Source organism: Sturnira hondurensis, unplaced genomic scaffold (assembly GCF_014824575.4).
Source record: "Sturnira hondurensis isolate 20B ecotype Veracruz unplaced genomic scaffold, ASM1482457v3 Scaffold0010128, whole genome shotgun sequence".
Classification (NCBI taxonomy): domain Eukaryota; kingdom Metazoa; phylum Chordata; class Mammalia; order Chiroptera; family Phyllostomidae; genus Sturnira; species Sturnira hondurensis.
In genome coordinates, this window is record NW_028082759.1 from 27,133,335 (window position 1) to 27,152,800 (window position 19,466).

The 19,466-nt window shown below is 44.2% G+C and overlaps 2 protein-coding genes across 3 annotated transcripts in view; both read left to right on the forward strand.

The window, feature by feature from the left end:
- Positions 1-10,567, forward strand: part of BBS7 (Bardet-Biedl syndrome 7) — a 32,509-nt gene extending 21,942 nt beyond the window's left edge. For both annotated transcript variants that reach the window (XM_037058598.1, XM_037058599.1), the window contains 6 exons: positions 2,594-2,733; positions 4,586-4,750; positions 7,968-8,077; positions 8,199-8,302; positions 8,431-8,554; positions 10,268-10,567. In XM_037058598.1, the coding sequence (XP_036914493.1) occupies positions 2,594-2,733; positions 4,586-4,750; positions 7,968-8,077; positions 8,199-8,302; positions 8,431-8,554; positions 10,268-10,401 (777 nt within the window). In that variant the 3' untranslated portion in view covers positions 10,402-10,567. The remainder of the gene's footprint in view (positions 1-2,593; positions 2,734-4,585; positions 4,751-7,967; positions 8,078-8,198; positions 8,303-8,430; positions 8,555-10,267) is intronic.
- A 1,197-nt stretch (positions 10,568-11,764) lies between these two features.
- On the forward strand, positions 11,765-18,382 carry CCNA2 (cyclin A2). Its single transcript, XM_037058600.1, has 8 exons — positions 11,765-13,011; positions 13,753-13,993; positions 15,162-15,274; positions 15,475-15,698; positions 16,428-16,635; positions 17,169-17,282; positions 17,640-17,773; positions 18,064-18,382. Exons 1-8 carry the CDS (start codon positions 12,811-12,813, stop codon positions 18,113-18,115), a joined length of 1,287 nt encoding a protein of 428 aa, XP_036914495.1. The 5' UTR covers positions 11,765-12,810; the 3' UTR covers positions 18,116-18,382.
- Positions 18,383-19,466: the final 1,084 nt, after the last annotated feature.

A 19,466-nucleotide genomic window follows, 5' to 3' on the forward strand; every position in this document is an offset into this window, starting at 1 on the left:
CTAAATAATTTATTCTAGTCCACATAAGTCCCCTTTCATGTATTTTAAAAGAAAAATGGAAAACTGGGATAAATTTATGACTAACATACATATATTTAAGTATATTTTATGTGACGCAATTAAGCATTTTAAATTACATTTTTACTGAGCAAGATGGTGCCAGATAATTTGGAAGGAGGCCTAAAAAAATACTAAAAAGGTATGTTTTTTTTAAATTGGATACAGTAATTTTTGAAGTTCAGAGAAAAGACTAAATCCCTGAAAGACTCAAGAAAACTACGAGAAAGAAGAAAAGTGGGGACTTACATAGCCATGTGGTAAACGTGCTGTAAAACTACTGTCATAAAGGCATTGTAGGGTGTTTGCAAGGCCTAAGTACTTAGTCCGTGCAACAAAATACCATCTAGGAATAGAACAGCACACATTGCGGAAATGTAACGAGTAACGTTTTTATGTAGGGAAAATTCTACTAAGTTACTATTCCTTTTTAAAATCTGATGTTGGCACAACTGGCAACCATCTGGAAGAAAATTAAGTAGATCCTTACGTTGTATATAAAAAATGCTTAGGTGAATTAAGTACCTAGTTATTTTAAAAAGAAGGAAATTTACTGGTCTGCCAGATAGATAATGGGTGAATACTGATGAAATACTGACTGCCTGTAAGTTGTTGTAAAAAAGACTACCTAAGAAGGAAGATAGGTGGAGGATATTGATACTTTAGTCACAGAAGAGGAGATCAAACTAGCCAACAGATATTAAGAGAAAATGTTCTTCCTCATTACTAGGGAAATTCAAGTTGAAATAACAACAGAAAAACAGGCCTGTTTCTGCTTATCTGACAGGTTGGGGAATGTTTGTAGAGACTGTTGTAAACAGAGCCTCCGTGGGGGCGGGGCTGGGGGCGGGGCTGCAGGGGAGAGGGCACTCAGTCACAGCAGTGGGCGGGGGGTACAGATGCTGGAGCCCCTGTGGAGAATCGGGGAGGGTGGGGGGCGCATCTGGAGGGCTCTGTGTCACAGCAGGCAGGTCACCGTGTCATGTCGCCCACACCAGTGTGGGACTGGTGGGTTTAATAGCTGTTTATTCATTCCAAGGAATATCGCACACCCATGATAAGTATTCCTGGTAACATGGAGCGGATCCCATGAAAAACAAAATGCAGATAAGATCCCTACATGTGTGTGTAATTTAAAATTTATGAGGACGTAAAGAAATGAAGAAAGGTGTGGAAAGGAACTCACCTGTCTGGTTTGGCAGGTTACACAGTGGGAGGGGAGGGGGAAGGAGGTAGTGTTTTAGGGCAGGCAGTGATAAGGGAAGAATGTAGTTGTTAGAAGTAAAGACAAAGATGTTTATGATATAAACAGAATTATTTAGAACAATTTTTGTTTTTTGTACATCTGTGGAGAGAGACTTACGAGAGGACGGCCACCAAAAGAGCATGGCTCATGGCAGGGCTTTAGACGACGTGTGTGTTCATGCTGATTTTTCTTTATTGTTCAGATTTTTTAAATAATACGAATTACGTAATCAGAGAAAGCATTATGACTTTTTATTGTGGAAAAATTATGTTCAGTCTCCTTTAAGATTATGTATAAGCTAACTCTTTAAAAAGAAACCCTAAAATACAGCTTTTTCAGATCTACTTTTTAAATTTCCTTTCAATGTTTTTATGCTTTATTATTTACTTTCTTTTTGTCTTCCCATTCAGAGCAGTATTTACAGTGTAACATTTGCAAACAGTCTTGCTTTCAACTTGTATTTATGTTTCTCTTCAGGTAGAATATTGATTTTGTTTTTCCTTTCACATGCCAGGAAAAGAATAAGTTAAAGTATCAGAGAAACCACCTTTGTGATACGGGAGGGGCTGCGATCACGCCCAGTCTGCAGCCGGGAGCAACCTTGGGGGCTGGGGAGCGGCTGGGCGGCCTCCAGCCCCTCCAGGGTCAGGGCTCCCCAGCTCTGTGATCAGCTCCTTCCCCGCGGCGGGGCCTGAACTCTGGGGCTGGCCAGCCATGCCTGACACAGCCCCAGGGTCTCTGGTCTCGGTTAGTCATGACCGAGTGGCGCCTGCTGCTCTATCCCCACTGTCGTCCCAAGTTACATTCTTGGAAGCACTTTTCTCCCAGCAGGTTTTTGTAATGGCAGCTTTATACTGTAATGCCCTCGTTTCTGAGAAAGTGAAATATTCCATGTAAGTTTTAGTGATTTGGAAAACTCATCCCTTCCACAAAAATGTCTGAATTTTAACCATTTTTGATGTGAATCTTATATGTGTTTTTAAATATGATAGGGTGTATGTGTATGTCTTTTGGCATGACATAGCATTGCTAAGTACAGATATTTCACCTGAAATGTGTGGTGGGTGTAACTTTTATAGACGGATTAGTTTTGCTTTCAATTGCCAAAATGTTTGAAAATCTTCCTTTACTGATAAAAAGTAGTTGTTCAATAGAATGCCACTATTTTCTTCAAAATATTACAGAACAGATTAAGGCCTAAGTACTTGATTACTTGTGTTGAACATTTTAAATACAATGTTTACATTGCTAGATTATTCTTATTTTCTATTCTCTCTTGTGTCGGGTCAGATTCGCTCCATCGAAGGCCAGTATGGCACACTTCAAGCCTACGTGACTCCAAGAATCCAACCTAAAACCTGCCAGGTCCGCCAGTACCTTATCAAGCCCCTGTCGCTCCATCAGAGAGCCCACTGCATTGACCATGACAGGTAGGGCGGAGGAGGGGCAGTTCGTTTTTAGGAAAGTACATGGTGCAGATGAACTTGCCTTTCATCCTTACAGTGTGCACTCTGGTAGGTACTTGTGCTTTCTAATTTAAATGCTGTGGATGAGTGTGTCTAGTGGATACCTGGCTCTCTGTTTCCCTTCTGAGGTCCTTCGAGCTGGACTTCCTGTCTCTCCCGGAGACTGCCGTTCTGAGACCAGTTACACTGTCCTGAGCAAATGGCCTTTAGCTTTTCCGTTTTCTGAGAACAGGACCTTGATGTGTGAGCCTCACACATGTATTTCCTTTCTGTTTCAGCTTAGGACATCAGTCTAGCATCCAGTCTTTTGGCATCTGTGCGCCACATTGGGAGAAGAGGAGTTGTCTTGGGCCACACATTAAGTACATTGTGACACGTAATCACAAAGAATCTCATAATGCTTTTGCTAAATTTATAGTTTGATGTTGGACCGTATTCACAGCCACCCTGCGCTGCGTGTGGCCCGTGGGCTGCAGGTTGGGCACCCGGGCTAGAGCTGTTGATTGTGGTAGTCCCCGTGAGTTCTGGCTTCCGTTCGAACTTAAGAAACCTCCTGTTTATAGTTTTTCTCTTTCTTTCTTGAAGATGAGAGACCATGGCTTAAATGAAGCGGAAGGGAAAGAAACAAATTACCGAATACTTTCCCCGTACCGTGCACTGTGCTCGGGCCTGAAGTATCAGTTAAGTCTTAGAGCAAGACAGGTAGTAATGCCTCTGTTTTATGATGAGAAACGGATGTTTGGAAAAGAAGTGACTTGCTGACATACGGAGCAGAGCCATGATTTCAGACCAAGGCCCATGTTTTTTCTATTGCAGTGTGTAACTCAAAAGATAGGTAATTTAAATAAGCCACAAGGAGAAATATTCCTAAGGAAGATTTTTGTGAAAACATTGAAGAGGCTAGATTCTTTTGGGGGTGTCTTCCCGCTTCAAAGTCAAAGGTGTCATTAATGGCGGTAGTGTGGCAGCAAGGGACAGTGGACAAAATCAGGAGACTCGGATTATGATCTTACGTCTGCTCCTGTGTGGCGCTGGGGAAGTCACCCCTCTGGGCTGTCGTTCTCTCGTCTGCAGATGAGAGGGCTGGTCTCGGTGATCTTGAAAGTCCCTCCTGGTGTTAGGTGCCTTAGTTCTGTATCTTCTTAAGGTTTCTTCTGAACCTTAAATTCCACAAACCTGACATTTTCGTAACTCTCTGTAATTATTCACTTGATTTATTTAAACTCTGTTTGATACACTTTACTCCCTTGTGTGTGCGTGCATGTGTGGTTTTGCAAGAGAGAAAGTTTCATCCCACATCCCTGCGAGATAGACGGTATTGTTCCTTCACTTGCCGGGTGGCCCAGGCCAGTGCAGAGCAGGGCTGCGCCCCACGCCCGCCTCACGGGGAGGCCCGGTTCTGGGCCTTCACATCGTGCTGACCACTTCCCTGAGGAGGCTCGTCTGTGTATGTTTGGGTAGTTTGTGTAGTAGAAATACTAGATGAGCTTTAAGAATTATAAAAATATAAAGTAATGAAAAATGAAATCTACTGGAGCAAGCTGCATTTTATTTGTTAAGTGTGTTGTAATGAAAACAAGCAATTCATGTCACTTAACTGAATATTAAAAGCAGGGGTATAGATAAGCACTCATTTTCCCCCCTGTGAAATCAAAATGTTGATTTATCTGGTGGGTAAGATTAATCTGAGAAAAATTAAATGGGCGCTCTTATATCGTTGAGCTACTTCTGCAGATTTCTGCTTGTTAATGTGTTCTGTACGTAAAACCTCCCCGTGTCTCCAGACCCACGTGTGTGCCTCTGCTGTGACTTGCAGACCCGTGAACACGCTGACTCTCACAGGCCAGTTCAGTTTTGCTGAAGTTCACTCCTGGGTGGCGTTCTGCCTCCCTGAAGTTCCTGAAAAGCCTCCGGCAGGTGAAGGTGTGACATTTTACTTCCAGAACACCTTCCTGGGTACACAGCTAGAAAGTACCTACAGGTAAGTATGACCTGCCACTGGCTCACAAGGGTTTGGATATAAACGGAGCTTCTAAATTTTCTTTTGTTTGAAATAGCAGAATTGAAATCTGTACTGTTCAAGAGAATCTATTGAAAAATAAAATTAATGCGTTTTTAAAAATGACTGAATAAAGATGAATATGAAGGTCAATACATTTCCCATTTCCGATAATGACCAGTTAGGAAAAAAGACCCTTTCAGACTAGCAGTAACAGTAACAGAGTGTCTGTATCAAAGTGGCAGGGACAGTCTTTACCAGATACACGCAGAAGTTTCATGAAGAAACTTGAAAACTGTATTGACATGAGAGCCTTGATTCAATGGGGTAGTGTTTTACCCCAGTCTTCAATGTGAAGACATTTATCCTAATTCCAGTAAAATTTCCAGCGGAATTTTTCTTTTTTTTTTTAAGATTTTATTTATTTATCTTTAGAGAGGAAGGGAAGAAGAGGAGAGAAATATCAATGTATGGTTGCCTCTCATGCATCCCCTGCTGGGAACTGGCCTGCAACCCAGGCATGTGCCCTGACTGGGAATCGAACTGCGATCGTGTGGTTCGCAGGCCTGAGCTCAATCCACTGAGCTACACCAGCCAGGCCAGTGGAATTTCTTTATGCAGAAATAGGAAATAGTGCAGGACCTCAGAGCCGAGGACGTGCAGGTCTCAAAGGCATTGTGTTCTGAGGTGGAGTCCGCTGGCTGCGCCCCTCAGTTCACAGCGCCCCCCACCCCCCCGTGTCCTGTAGGCCCCACGCCTGATGGCCTCTCCCCTGTGTGACTCTGCTGTGTGGGACATGACTTCCTTTCTCATGCCCACTTTAATCTCTCAGTTGTTTTTGTTTGATTTGCTCTTTAAGTTTTGTTTTCTTTGGAAGGGGCTGGGCTTCTTGTCCCCTCTCTGTTTTAGAAGAGCCCTCTGCCTCAGCAGATGATGGGGGCGTTCCTGCTTCCTAGCGCAGACTTTCGCGGGCTGATTCTGGACACAGCAGTGAACCTGTCATTTTGCCTCAGAAAGCATCCTTTGGGGACTGAGAACTCTCCAGAAATCTGACTGGTGTTAGGGTCGGTCCTCTGTAGCTGTCCCACTGCACCTTCTGGGGGTCTGTCTGTGGCGGGCCTGCCACGACTGCTGTGGTGAGGCCCATGGTGAGTCTGCCACGGCGGTCGGAGCCGTGCCCGGTGTCAGGGCCCTGCTGGGTGGCCCGCCTGTGCCCTGCCGTGGTGTGTGCCCCACCCTGGTGTGTGCCCCACCCTTCTCCCCTCGCCGTCAGAACTCCGCTTGCTCTCCAGGCCCGGCTCGGCGGCTGCATTTCTTAGGCCTTTCTTGATTCTCCTCTCTATTCCCATAGCATTTTATTCTTACTGGTCTTAGGTGTTTATTGATTATTTTTTAAGTATATGGTAATTTTTTATGTAAGCTTGTATCTCTAAATTCGATTATAAGCTCCTCATGGCCAAGTCTATTTCTTAATCATCTTTGCATGTGTCCTTCGAGTACCTGACACATGGCTTTGAACCCAGTGGTGCTCCATGAGTGTTTTTAGGCATCTGAGTAAAGCGTGTGCATTCGAAGGAGGCCCGAAGATGGGTGCTTTGGCGGCGGACCCTCCGAGGTGTGAGTCTCGGCTCTGGGACTTGCCGGCTGTCCGGTCGCAGCCAGGTCACTTTTCTCTCGGAGCCTTAGTTTTCTCTTCTGAGGACTGGACACACCAGCACCAATTCACTTAATTGTGGTGATTAACAGAAGATAAGCCTTGTGGTACTGTGTGTTTAATAGGAAATACCACCAGTTAAAATCAAAGACTAGTGAGAAACCTCATGATTTCTATAACATGATTGGGGTCCAAAGAGTAAGTCTGTATTACTCATCTTTCTATTAACAGAAGAAAGAACTCAGTGTTTGCCTGTAGCTGGGCAATATAAACTATTTGTATGAAAATGAAAAGGGGACATTAAATACATGAAAAATGATATGTTAATTAGGAAACTTCTGGCCATCATACAAAGGAGCCAGACACCAACAGGCTTAACCAAGTAAAAGGATTTTTCAGCCCTGTGACCTCAAAGTGCAGCAGCGACCCGCCTCAGCACTGCTTATCAGTGGCTCCGCTGATGGCGGCAAGACTCAGTCTCTTTCCATTGCTCGGCTCTGTCTTTGTTTTTCCTTGGCTTTCCTATGTTGTGCCGTGGTGGCCCCCGTCAGCTCTGCCCAGCTGTCTGTCTTGTCAGCTGCCACAGAGCCTCACCTTCCCACTGGTCCCCGGACTGAGTGTCAAGGTTGGGCCACAAACCCACTGTGTTCAGTGGGTTTGGAGGCTGGAATACACCGCTCGATGCTTCCTCCTGCAGTCCCAGCAGTGGGGTTTCAGCTGGTCCCAGTGTCAGCTGGCCAGTGCCAGTGACACTGTGCGGATTGAGAAGGGGGCCAGAGAAGTGTAGACGAGGGCTTGGGGGGGGGGCGCGGAGAGAGGATCTCTAAAGAAAAGCCGGGTCCTGGGACCATAAGCAGTGGCAGTGGGTGCTGGGCGTAGCAGAACAGATGTGACTCTCAGGTGTGCTGTCAGCTTTAGGGGGCACATGGCTATGCTGCACTTTCTGTGAGTGCACCAAAGACAACACACTTACATGCAAGGGAGCGACTGTGTTTTATGTTCCTAAGGGGTCAGCTGTTGGAGATGACTAGTGAGAAGGAGTAAGNGGGGGGCGCGGAGAGAGAGGATCTCTAAAGAAAAGCCGGGTCCTGGGACCATAAGCAGTGGCAGTGGGTGCTGGGCGTAGCAGAACAGATGTGACTCTCAGGTTTGCTGTCAGCTTTAGGGGGGCACATGGCTATGCTGCACTTTCTGTGAGTGCACCAAAGACAACACACTTACATGCAAGGGAGCGACTGTGTTTTATGTTCCTAAGGGGTCAGCTGTTGGAGATGACTAGTGAGAAGGAGTAAGTTCTGAGTGAAGGGCATGTACATCAGCCTGTCTGTAGGAGGTGTGTGTCAAACATCTTGCTGCGTTTACAGATACGTTCAGGGCTTGAATTAACAGAACAGTAAAAGGCACACATTGAAATGTGCTTTATATCAAGAATGTGTATATAAAGAAATCTAAAATCAAATGGAATCTAAACACTAGTTACAACATATGTGTTTACTGAGTGTGTTTTCTTCTAAAGTTATGCTTTGAAAATGATTAATGTTGTAGGAAAGGAGAAGGAGTTTTTAAATCTGACAACATCTCTACTGTGTCCATCCTAAAAGACGTGCTCTCTAAAGAAGCTACAAAAAAGAAAATTAACCTCAACATATCGTACGGTAAAAAAAAAGAAACATGAATCTTCTTTTGTTTTGTTTTTGTTTTTGTTTGTTGCTGTTACGATAAGAATGTTTCTGATCAAAATAACTTTCTAACTGTGTCTGGCTCAACTCCTTTTAGAGATAAATGAAGTGTCGGTCAAACACACCTTGGAGCTAATCCACCCGAAGCTGGAGTACCAGTTGCTTTTGGCTAAGAAAGTGCAGTTAATTGATGCTTTAAAAGTAAGTACATGTGTCATGGGCTTATAGTCAGTATTTTGCTCTGACGAGATTTCTAAAATTGTAGAGACTTTAAAGTTATACTGGATTGAAATGTGGACATTAAGTTGCCTGTTTTTAATTTAAATAAGGAATTGCAGGTTCATGAAGGAAATACAGACTTTCTGATACCAGAATATCGCTGTATTCTGGAAGAGGCAGCTCACCTACAGGAAGAATACAAAAAACAACCTGCACACCTCGAAAGGCTCTACGGTCAGTGGATGACGCCAGAACGCGTTGCCCTGTTTCTTTCCTCCTGGCTCTTCGTGAAGGACCGTGGGAGAGAGGCTGGGCGGAGGGCAGGCCAGGGTTGCCAGCAGTCATGAGCCTGTGACAGCCAGTTTGTTGCTTACAATATTTATTTTGTCAAGTTCATCTTAATATCTAATACTTTTACTTGACAGAATAACTGAGATAAGTTTAACAGTATGGATGTAACAGTATGAAGAAACCTGGTATGAAATGAATATAACCTATGAAGCATTAACATGTAGGCTATGTTTCATACCAGTAATTTTCAGGTTTTGTTGCTATTGTGAAGTATCAACATGCAGCATTAATTTTTTAAGCATAACCTAATAGGGGATATAGATGGGCCGTGTCACCCCAAACTCATTTTGTTTGGTGGTAGAAATTGGCTGTTTCACACATGACGTTGAAAGAGAGCGAGAGCAAGAGGGAAGGCGCAGCTTTATTTTGCAATCTGTACTTGAGGCCTGTTGTGCATAGCACACTTACTTATTTAAAGTGTCTTCGTGATCAGGCAGGGTATTTAATCCTTACAGCAGCTTTGCGAGGTAGATGATGTGACCTCCGTTTTTCGTATTTTTTTAGTGTGAGATCTGAGACTAGAGAGTTCATTGTCACGTCAGTAGGCAGTGGAAAACCCTGTAGACCCCCTGTAGACCCCTCACCCCGCAATGCGTGCGTTTTACGCTGAGTCTTCTGTAGGTTAACCCGGGTCATCAGTCTGCACTGCTCCTTCAGCCTGGGTAACGCGTTTCTCGTTTTATACCCAGAGACCTGCTCACAAACTGTGAGGATAATATCTCAGTATTTATTGTGCGGTGCACAACCACCATCTTTCTACACCGGTCCCAAAATCCAGAGAGCTTTGGAAAGCAAAACTTTCTCCATAAATAATTTCATATCAAATCTGACTTGGTCTGACTTAATTTAATGACAAAACCTCACTGAAACCCACATGAGTTTATTTATATAGTCTTTTCCTTCCGCTTAGTGTGATTATCCATATATTTTGTTGCAGAAACATTGCTGTGTTTTGTTATCAAATGCTGCCACTCACTCCCCTCGGGCACTATGTCATATATGCTGTATTCCTTCTATTAGTTTTCTAAACTATGAAAAATCCTGAAACACATCTTGTATCTAACGTGAATTATTCCCATTATACAACTGAGAGAACTTGAAAGGTGAAATAATTTGCCCAGATTTTTAAAAATAAAAACATTTGCCTTCAGGTCAAATTCCAAGAATGGTTGTCATATAGAAGGAATATTTTAATCTAAATAAACCTGTTAAGAACAGAATCTCTACAGTATGTCAAAATGGTCAGCTTCTCGTGAAAAATAGACCACTTGCGATTTCATATACACCAAGAGCTGTTCAGAACTGGTCAGCAATTGATTTGGAAAGAAGGTTATTGGCCAAATGACTTACATTTTGAAACTTGCCTTAAAATCCCCCCCAAAATAGATATTTTTTATACTCTGGTTTCTCTTCAAATCGTATAAATCTTTTTCCTTTTACCAAAATAGATATTTTTAAAGCACCAATCCTTTTAGGTTTGTGTATAAATAATGGCATTACATGTACTTAGATTATCAAGCAGTCATTTACTTTTGTTAAGTATTATGTCATTAATTAAAACTAATCAATGACAGGAAATTAACATTTTCTTTATAGGCATGATCACCGATCTTTTTATAGATAAGTTCAAGTTCAAAGGTACCAATGTAAAAACCAAAGTACCTCTTTTATTGGAGATTCTGGACAGCTATGACCAAAATGCACTGATTGCTTTCTTCGACGCTGCATGAAAATATAAGCAAGGTAAAGTTCCAGAGAAATTGTCTGTTTAAATGAAATATTAAAACAAAATTACAGGCTAACTGTACATAGTTTTACTTAAAGTACTTTTAAATATTATCTAAAAATATTTGATACAACTTTTTAATGTTTCTATTTCCTTTGATGAATGCAACCATTTAAAAATAAATAGCATTTTTATTTTAAAAGTACAAGTGAAATTATTATAAGGAATTTTAATAAATTTTTTGCAAGTAGATGTCTTAACTTTTATGTTGAGAAATAATATTGGGAAAATAAAAATATACAGTATGGGACAAAAGTAGGTTTACAGTTGTTCATATGGAAAATAGTGCAATGAGTAAATAGTAATATTATACAAGAATAAACTGTTATGCTTACTCACAACTGCAAACCTACCCTTGCTCCACCTGTATTTAAATACTTACTAAGTGACACCCACACGTTACATGTATAAACTGCTTTACATTTTCCAAAATGTATTTATATTCATTAACTCATTTGATTTTCACAACATATATTATTTTGTCAAATCATACAAGAAAACTGATTTCCACTGAGGTTAAGTGATAAAGAGGACACACTATGGGCACCTGGTTTGTGTCCTCATTATTATGTATGCTGTCAGCCCGTGGAAATGACCTACCAGTTATTTCTTCTAGGAATTGAGACTGATTTGTAATTGATCTCACTGTTGTTGGGTAGTGACTGTGCTCCGTTTGTGGAATGCTGGCGTTGGCTCCGCGGTGCAAACTGCGGACAGGGAAAGGCAAGGAACTCGTGCGGGTTGGGGGGCAGGGCAGCCCTTCTAAAGGTGATGATGCTCTGGAAGCAGCGGAGCCCAGTGGCCTCCCCGAGAGCAGGGCAGTCAGTAGCAGGGATGCCTTCTCAGGTGTTCCTGCACCAGGGGCTCCGCATTTCCATTGTATCACATGTGAGGGACAGCAGATGAGACTTTAAGGCTATGGTCGTGTTGTCCATTAACCTTAATTCATATGTATTCATATTCAAAGGAATGAGGAATATTATGTTTAAAGGTTGCTTTGAAATGGCATTAAGATTATAATGGAATATAAACTTAAGTAGGGCATACTCATGAATTTGTCAGAAAACAGTCATGCTTCTTAAATATATTCCATTATATTTGTTACATGTAAGCCTTGTTATAGATTAAATGTGAAAATTTGTTAAAGGCACATATGGCTAAGAGAGTTTTATTTTAATAAGCTCAGATATTTAACTATAATCAAACCACTTTCTCCTTTTTTTTTTAAGTCCTCTTCCGAGGATATGTTTACTGATTTGAGAGAGAGAAACAGCGACCATTGCCTCTTGTAGGTGCCCTCACGGGGAATCGAACCCACCACCTGCTGGCGCACTTGGCCAGGGCACAGCCTGCCTTTCTCCGTGGAACGCGTTATTATATCTGGGTCACTAGAATTCACTGGGTGCTTTTCATTGGCGGCTGCTACGGCTTGGGAAATAATAGATAAAAATTAGTGACTGTCTAGTTGAATTTCTTGTAGTGCACTACTCTGTTATATGTAGATCAACAGTAGTTCAAGGTGGCACCTCATCAATCAATTGTCTCTTCGGTAGGAGTAAAAGGCCTAAGACCGGAGAAGCACCTGATGGGAGGTGACAGTATAGTCGGTCACCTGAGAAACTGTTAGAACGTGGGCCGCGAACGGACTTGGGCACGTCCCGTACCCCTAGGACAACTGCATGCTGGGGAGATAGACACTCTCAATGACCAGGGTAGAGAACGGAGAGTGGGAGGCACTGCGGGACTTGAGTGGCCGGGCGGGTTCTAGACCCCAGGGAACCGGTCGGTCAGGCTTCTTGGAGGCCCCGGGGAAGGGCGGCGTGGCCCGCTGCTCGCTTCCGTGGGTCCGGGTAGGACGGCCTTCGCCCGGGGCGCCCAGTGTCTCCAGTTAAAGGCCGCGTCCAGCCTGGCCCCGCCCTCGCCCAGCGAAGGCGGGTTCCCTCCCGCCGCCCGGGGGCCGCCCCGCCCCGCCCCTCCTCGTTTGTGGGCGCGACTGCCTTCATTCGCCCGCGACTTGTCGCTCGAGTGACGTCACTGGGCCGAGCCCTTTTCATTGGCCCATTTCAATAGTCGCGGGATACTTGAACTGCAGGAACAGACGCGGCTCCGGCGGGCTGCTGGCTGAGTCTCGGTGTGACCTTTTCCCTCCTCGCCCGGCGGTGCCTGCTCCTTTCGCGGCCTCGCCGGTTCTCAGAGATCCCGGGAGGGAGGGAGGGAGGGCGGGCGGGCGGGCTGCCCCGGGCTGCGGCGGGCGGCTACGACTGGAGCGCTGCTCGGCGCGGCCGGAAGGTGGGACCCAGTGCACGCTGCTTGGCGCCGCAGGCTCATCCCGCTCTTGCCCTCGGGAGCAGGGATGTTGGGCAGCTCTGCGGCCCGCGAGGCGGGCTCGGCGCTGCTCACAGTGCAGCAGACAGCACCCGAAGAGGACCAGGAGAACATCAACCCTGAGAAGGCGTCGCCCTCCCAGCATCCCCGGACCCGGGCGGGGCTGGCGGTGCTGAAGGCCGGGAATCAGCGGGGTCCAGCGCCGCCTCAAAGGCCCAAGACGCGACGGGTAAAGAGACGAGCAGTAGTTTTGCATGGGTTTAGCAGGCAGAGGAGGGGCGAGAGAGCACCCTCTGGTCTTTTTTAGGGAGGTCTGGGTCTGGAGCTCCCTTGATCCCTGGTTTTCTGGCGTGCTAGGTTGTAGCTGGGGTAGTTTCTTTCTCCCACTACTCTGCCAGCACTGTGCGGTTGCTGCTTGTCTGCTCGGTTGTTGTATTTTATCTAGATAATGGGGTCAAACCAAGCCCTGCCACACGAGTGTGGTCTTGGCCCGCCTCTGCATCTTCCTCTTCGCTTTTAAACCCCCATGCTCTGGGAGCCGGCCTGCCTGCCCCCTCCCGGTAGAGGGAAGTTAGAGCTTACCTCTAGTTTAGGAAAGAATATAAAAAAATACTTGGCTTTTGGTAAATTCCGCCATTTTACCGGAATGGCTCTGTTGCTCCACCCCAGGGGGAAAGCGCCTTTGCCGTCTCTTTCCTCAACTGTCATCTTTAGGTCACCCCATCCCTCTTGTGGCCTATAGTTTTCATAATTCCAGTTACTGTGACACTCCGGTCTTCCGGTAAATGCCTGTGGCAAATGGAAACATCTCTTCTTTTCCTCAACCAAACCCTTTTGCCTGGATTTTGCCCCAGAAAGTTTATTTTCCTGGTGGAGTTGTTGGGAGTAAAAGCACAGGTTGAGACCCAGAAGGGGAAGAAAGCAAAACTCTACTTAATAAGCTCAAAGCAGGTTATTGGTGTCCTTTTAGGTTGCACCTCTTAAGGATCTTAATGTAAATGATGAGCATGTCATTGTTCCTCCCTGGAATGCAAACAGTAAACAGTCTGCATTTACCATCCATGTGGATGAAGCAGAAGAGACTCAGAAGAGGCCAGGTGAATCCAAAAAAACAGAATGTGAAGATGTCCTGGCGTTTAATTCAGCTATTGCTTTACCTGAACCGAGAAAACCACTGGTACCTCTTGATTATCCAATGGATGGAAGTTTTGGTAAGTTTTAACAAACATCTTTGATACAGATAAACATCTGTATCAAATCAATGTGATCATAATTATTAAATAAGTTGGATTAATGATATTTTGCATTTTAAGGCATTCTCCTCCCTGATCCCTACTACATAATGAGTTAGGGTTAATGTCACAAGTTTTAAAGGGTATGACTTTTCTCAGACCCCACAGCTATCATGTGACCCAGTGACCTAAAAGGATGGACCTCATTGGGTGCTTGTAGTTCACTGCCCGTCTCAACAATTTAACTAGATCTCAAACGTGGATTTTTATCTGACCCCAGAAATGTTCCCACTGTTGGGAGACTAGGTGTCAGTTGGATTCCTTCCCAGACTCACTTGGTGCATACCACTTCATGGAGTGCCATGTGGGGTGCAGCTTTTATGTGTGATACCTAAATCTCTCCAGCCTTAAATTCAGTTTCTGTGAAACCAGTCGGAGTGATCCTTGGGTGCCAGGGAGGAGCCTCGTCCTCCTGTGAGTCAGGAGTTGGGACCACGGGGACTTGTACTTGACCTAAACAGAGGCCGATCCAGACAGCTGTGCTCACAGGGTGTGTGCCTTCTCCACCACTGTGTTCTGTTGGTGGTGGGTGGTCTGGAAGGAGCAGGAAAGTCCTTCAGAATTCAGATAATTTATGTATTCTTAGTAAAATTTACAACAAATTTTAGCCTCAGTGAACCTGGAAGTGAAAAGAATGGGTGATGCTTTTACTTCAAAAGATAATTTAAAATCACAGATGAATCACTTGTTGAATGTGGCATTAGCCCTGCTTGTAGCTACTGTGCTTTCAATACATCCGACTCTGGGGTCTGCACACTATCCGGGCAACTCCTACATATTGTCTCGGAACCTGGATTGTAACCCTGGCCTGGGATAGCTGCCATGCCGGTGTGTCTCATGGAAGGTGGATGAAGTCCTCATACTGATTTTCCTGATAGTATTTTCCTACCAGTACTTTTTCTTGTTCATTAAAATCATTCTGCAGCTAAGTGGACAGAGGTACTAAAAACCAGAGAGTAATAGTCTGTGCTTTGTGATGGGTGCAATAAATGCTTTGATAGCGTGGGACTCCCTGCAAGGGCCATCCTTTCTGCCTATTAAATAGAAAATTAAACCATGAACATAATCATGCTTTTGAACTCTCCAGAGTCACCACAGACAATGGATATGTCCATCATATTGGAAGATGAGAAGCCAGTGAATGTTAACGAAGTCCCAGACTACCACGAGGACATCCACACCTACCTTAGGGAAATGGAGGTAAGGGCTCTCAGGACCCACTCACTGCACTGCTGCCTAGTCACTGGGGAATGGAAGTGAGAGGCTGTTTGTAAGTTCTTAGCTGCCAGTCCATTGCACTGGTCTATTGCTGTACTTGGATTCTAGGGTGCAGCAGCTTGGTTGCTGCAGAATAATGTAACCGCAGTGTTTAACACTATGCTGAGTAACTTTCTCAACAGGTTAAGTGTAAGCCTAAAGTGGGTTACATGAAGAAACAGCCAGACATCACCAACAGTATGAGGGCTATCCTCGTGGACTGGTTAGTTGAAGTAGGAGAAGAATATAAACTACAGAATGAGACCCTGCACTTGGCTGTGAACTACATCGACAGGTTCCTTTCATCCATGTCTGTGTTGAGAGGAAAACTTCAGCTTGTGGGCACTGCTGCTATGCTGTTAGCCTCGTAAGTCAGCTTGGTTTGCTGGGGTAAAAGTGATTGGTACCTTTCTGTGTAGGGAAGAAATTTTTAACAGTGTTATGTACTGTTACACAAAGCAGAGAGTCGGTGACTATCTCAGTGGTGACAGGGGTAGATGACACCCTTTTCTAAGTGAGGATGTAATTTTTCTATACCTGGATCCCAGGGCGCCTTGTTGAATGAACATGTACACTGGCTACATTTTTAACACACCAAAACTAGGTTACAAAGATGAAAAGTGTGATTCCTTCCATTAAAAAAGTGTGTTCTGGCGTATGAGCTAAATCTTATCTTCTCTCCCTTAAGACATGAAAACTAAATTCTGAACAATAAATATAAATAAACTGAAAAGAGAATAAGTAAACTAAATTTTAAAACTTAAACATGAAATGTTTATTTTTCTAAGAAAATTTCCTAGATGTGCACTTACTGGGTGAACAACGGCATTGTTTCTGTCTTGGGAAGTCTTGTGCCTCCCATTTATTTCCTTGACCACACTGGGAGAGGCATCTTCAAATCCTTTGTTGATCTGGGTCTTTTAATTGGCATCCACCCAGTCTCTGCTACACATGGTCGGTTCTCAGTGGGAACCGGCCATTGGAGTGGGTAGGTTTTGGATTCATTGCGTGTACTCTGCTAGAGGGATTTGAGAATTGGGATATTCAGGCTCCTGTCTCTTTAGGCACTGATGATTTAAAACTTTTTTCACTGCAGGAAGTTTGAAGAAATTTACCCCCCAGAAGTAGCAGAGTTTGTGTACATTACAGATGACACCTACACCAAGAAGCAAGTTCTCAGAATGGAGCACCTGGTCCTCAAAGTCCTTGCTTTCGACTTGGCCGCCCCAACCGTCAATCAGTTCCTCACCCAATACTTTCTGCATCAGCAGCCTGCAAACTGCAAAGTTGAAAGCTTAGCGATGGTAAGTGCTTTTTATTTTGCTGAAGCAAGACTCTTCGGGCACCGCTAGGGGCAAGCCCTGGTTTCACTGTAGCTTTGGTCAAGGGGTTTAGCGTCTTGGGCAGATTCATGCTGCAGCTGGGAAGAAGCCTGCTGCTGACAAAAGATAAGTAGAAACTTAAGTCTTGGGACACCAGGGCCAGAAGAGTTGTATTAAAAGAGGAGCCTTGACTGGTGCAGCTCAGTTGGGTGTCATCCCGCAAAGCAAGAGGTGATTAGTTTGGTTCCCGTTGCAGATTTGGTCCCCATCTGAACCGCATGTGAGCGGCAACCAATGGATGTTTCTTTCTCCCTACCTTCTCCTCTCTCTAAAAATCAGTAAAGTATTTTTTTAAGTCATTAAGAGAGAAGAAACAGTGACAGAATGGAACAAACACTAAGTTAGTGGCTGTGTCTAAAAGATGGGGCCACGGGAGAAAATGGGGTCAGAAGGCAGAGGTTGGAGGTTTGAATCCTAGGTCTTCTGACCACCCAGTACGTCCCTTTGCGTTGCAGTTTCTGGGAGAGCTGAGTCTGATTGACGCAGACCCGTACCTCAAGTACCTGCCCTCAGTTATCGCCGGAGCGGCCTTCCACCTAGCTCTCTACACAGTCACGGGTCAGAGCTGGGTACGTACCGTGTCTGCTCATGGCTGTGTTGCAACTGGGGTTCGTGCCGGGGACGTTCCCTGCCTGTCCTGTACAGCTGATGGTGGTCCAGGGGTGCTGACCTGGGGAACCTGTTCAACACTGTTTCGGTGCATTTGTTAGGTAGGATTGCACAGTGTACTTAAAAGAACCCTGGCCGTCTAACCAGCTGCAGGGAGAGTAGTGAAGTTGATCCATGTCTGCATAAACAAGGTGGCACGCTGGCCTGAGCAAACTGGTACTAAAATTTAACACAACTCAAGCTCTGTGCCAACTCTTGAGTTTGCTCTGTGCACCTAGAAGTGTAACTCAGCAGCTTCCCCTCCCTGTCCCGCGCAGCCGGACTCCTTGGTGCAGCAGACGGGGTACACCCTGGAGAGCCTGAAGCCCTGTCTCCTGGACCTGCACCAGACCTACCTCAGGGCCCCGCAGCACGCCCAGCAGTCGGTCAGAGAGAAGTACAAGCACCCCAAGTAAGACTGGGCATGAGTGGTTGGCAGGAAGCTGGCTTTTCTGGGCTATCACGTGGTCAGAGGTCCTTGACATTTGAACCTCACTGCAGGGCGCACGCGTCAGGCACAGCCCCCTTAGAGGCTGCTCCCTTAGCAGGCCCTGTGTTTCTGTGGTGTACTGGGGGCGGGGGGGACAGGTGCACACTTGTTTTGTGGCCTGGACAAGTTTCACTGTCCTTTAAAACATCAGAGGGACGGGAAGAGCATCTCTCAGTGCAGGGCACTAAAGGTGGGTGTTCTCCCCCCCACAGGTACCACGGTGTTTCCCTCCTCCTCCCACCAGAAGCACTGCAGGGGTGGTAGGAGCGGCTGCCCCCGCCTGCCTCCAAGGTCTGACTCCGTCCGAGGACAGGGTGTGGTTTTTATTTTAGGTCTTTACAATCATTTCTGGACACAGACGTTATTCTCAATACAAATTACGCTATTTTAACGTGGTTTTAATTTGTATATCTTTTGTACATGTAACTATCTTAGATATGTGGCCAATTTTAAGTGGTTTTGTTAAAGTATTAATGATGCCAACTGTCAGGATAAGAATAAGAATTAATAAATTGATTTAGAAAACTTGGATTTTGTAAGTCAAATTTAATTTGAGGCAAAAATTTGACTTCAGGATTTCACTCAGAATATTTTCTCCTATGGGGACTAGGGAGGCTTCTAAAACTTTAAGAAAAATAACTATATTTTATAGTTTCAGGAAAACAGACAGTGGTTCTGACATTTTCCTAAGCATCTGGACCATTTATGCTGACTTGCATAACTGAAGTGAATCTGGAATAAATCTGTTTATTTTTCTGGTCGTGATGATCCTCGATTCTTTGAGCCCTTTGGACACACTAAGAAAATGCTTCTTCACTCATCAACTTTCATACTTCACTGAAGTGACAATTATTTAAGACCTGTTAAGTTCTCCAGAAGGTTTATTAAAAACATAATGTAAGCAATATATAAAGAAACGGCTAGGTTTTATAATGGATTTGTGAATAAAAAATACCCAAGGTTGCTAGCACTTAAATAAATATCCTTTAATAGTTATTTACATAAATACAACCACGTGTGCTTTAATGAGCAGGTCTCTTCTTTTTCCTCCTTTTCACTGGTTTTTTACTTGGTGCTTTTTCTTGTTGTGCACTGACGGTCTGTGTTCTGTGAATAAAGTTAAGGTTTACTAACATTTAAAAAAAATATTTTAGCTGTAATTTTGATGTAGCTGTACAAAGAGGTGACCATGTCTGCCTATGACACCATCTTGACTGGAAGTCAATGAACTGTACCTCAATACCGATGTTTTAAAAAGAATGGGAATGATGACTTCCAAGCTGAAACCAAAAGTGATCCATCATGACAAGAGTTTTTGGGGACAAATACTTGTTGATACTGGATGATGTGATACCTTGTTGAGTAAACTGAAGGCAGTCTACAAAACAATGTGCATGAACCTATTTAAAATTACTTTTGTATACATAGAAAAATATTTATAAGAATAAGTGTTGAAAGTGATTATTCTTTTTGGTTGGTTTTGGATATTTTAATTTAAATATTTTTCTCTTTCTGTATAGCAGTACTGTGTACATAGACAGAACGTGTTTTGATTTATTTGTCTATTTATCTATCTATTATCAATTAACTTTGTATTCAGAAACATTTAAAAATG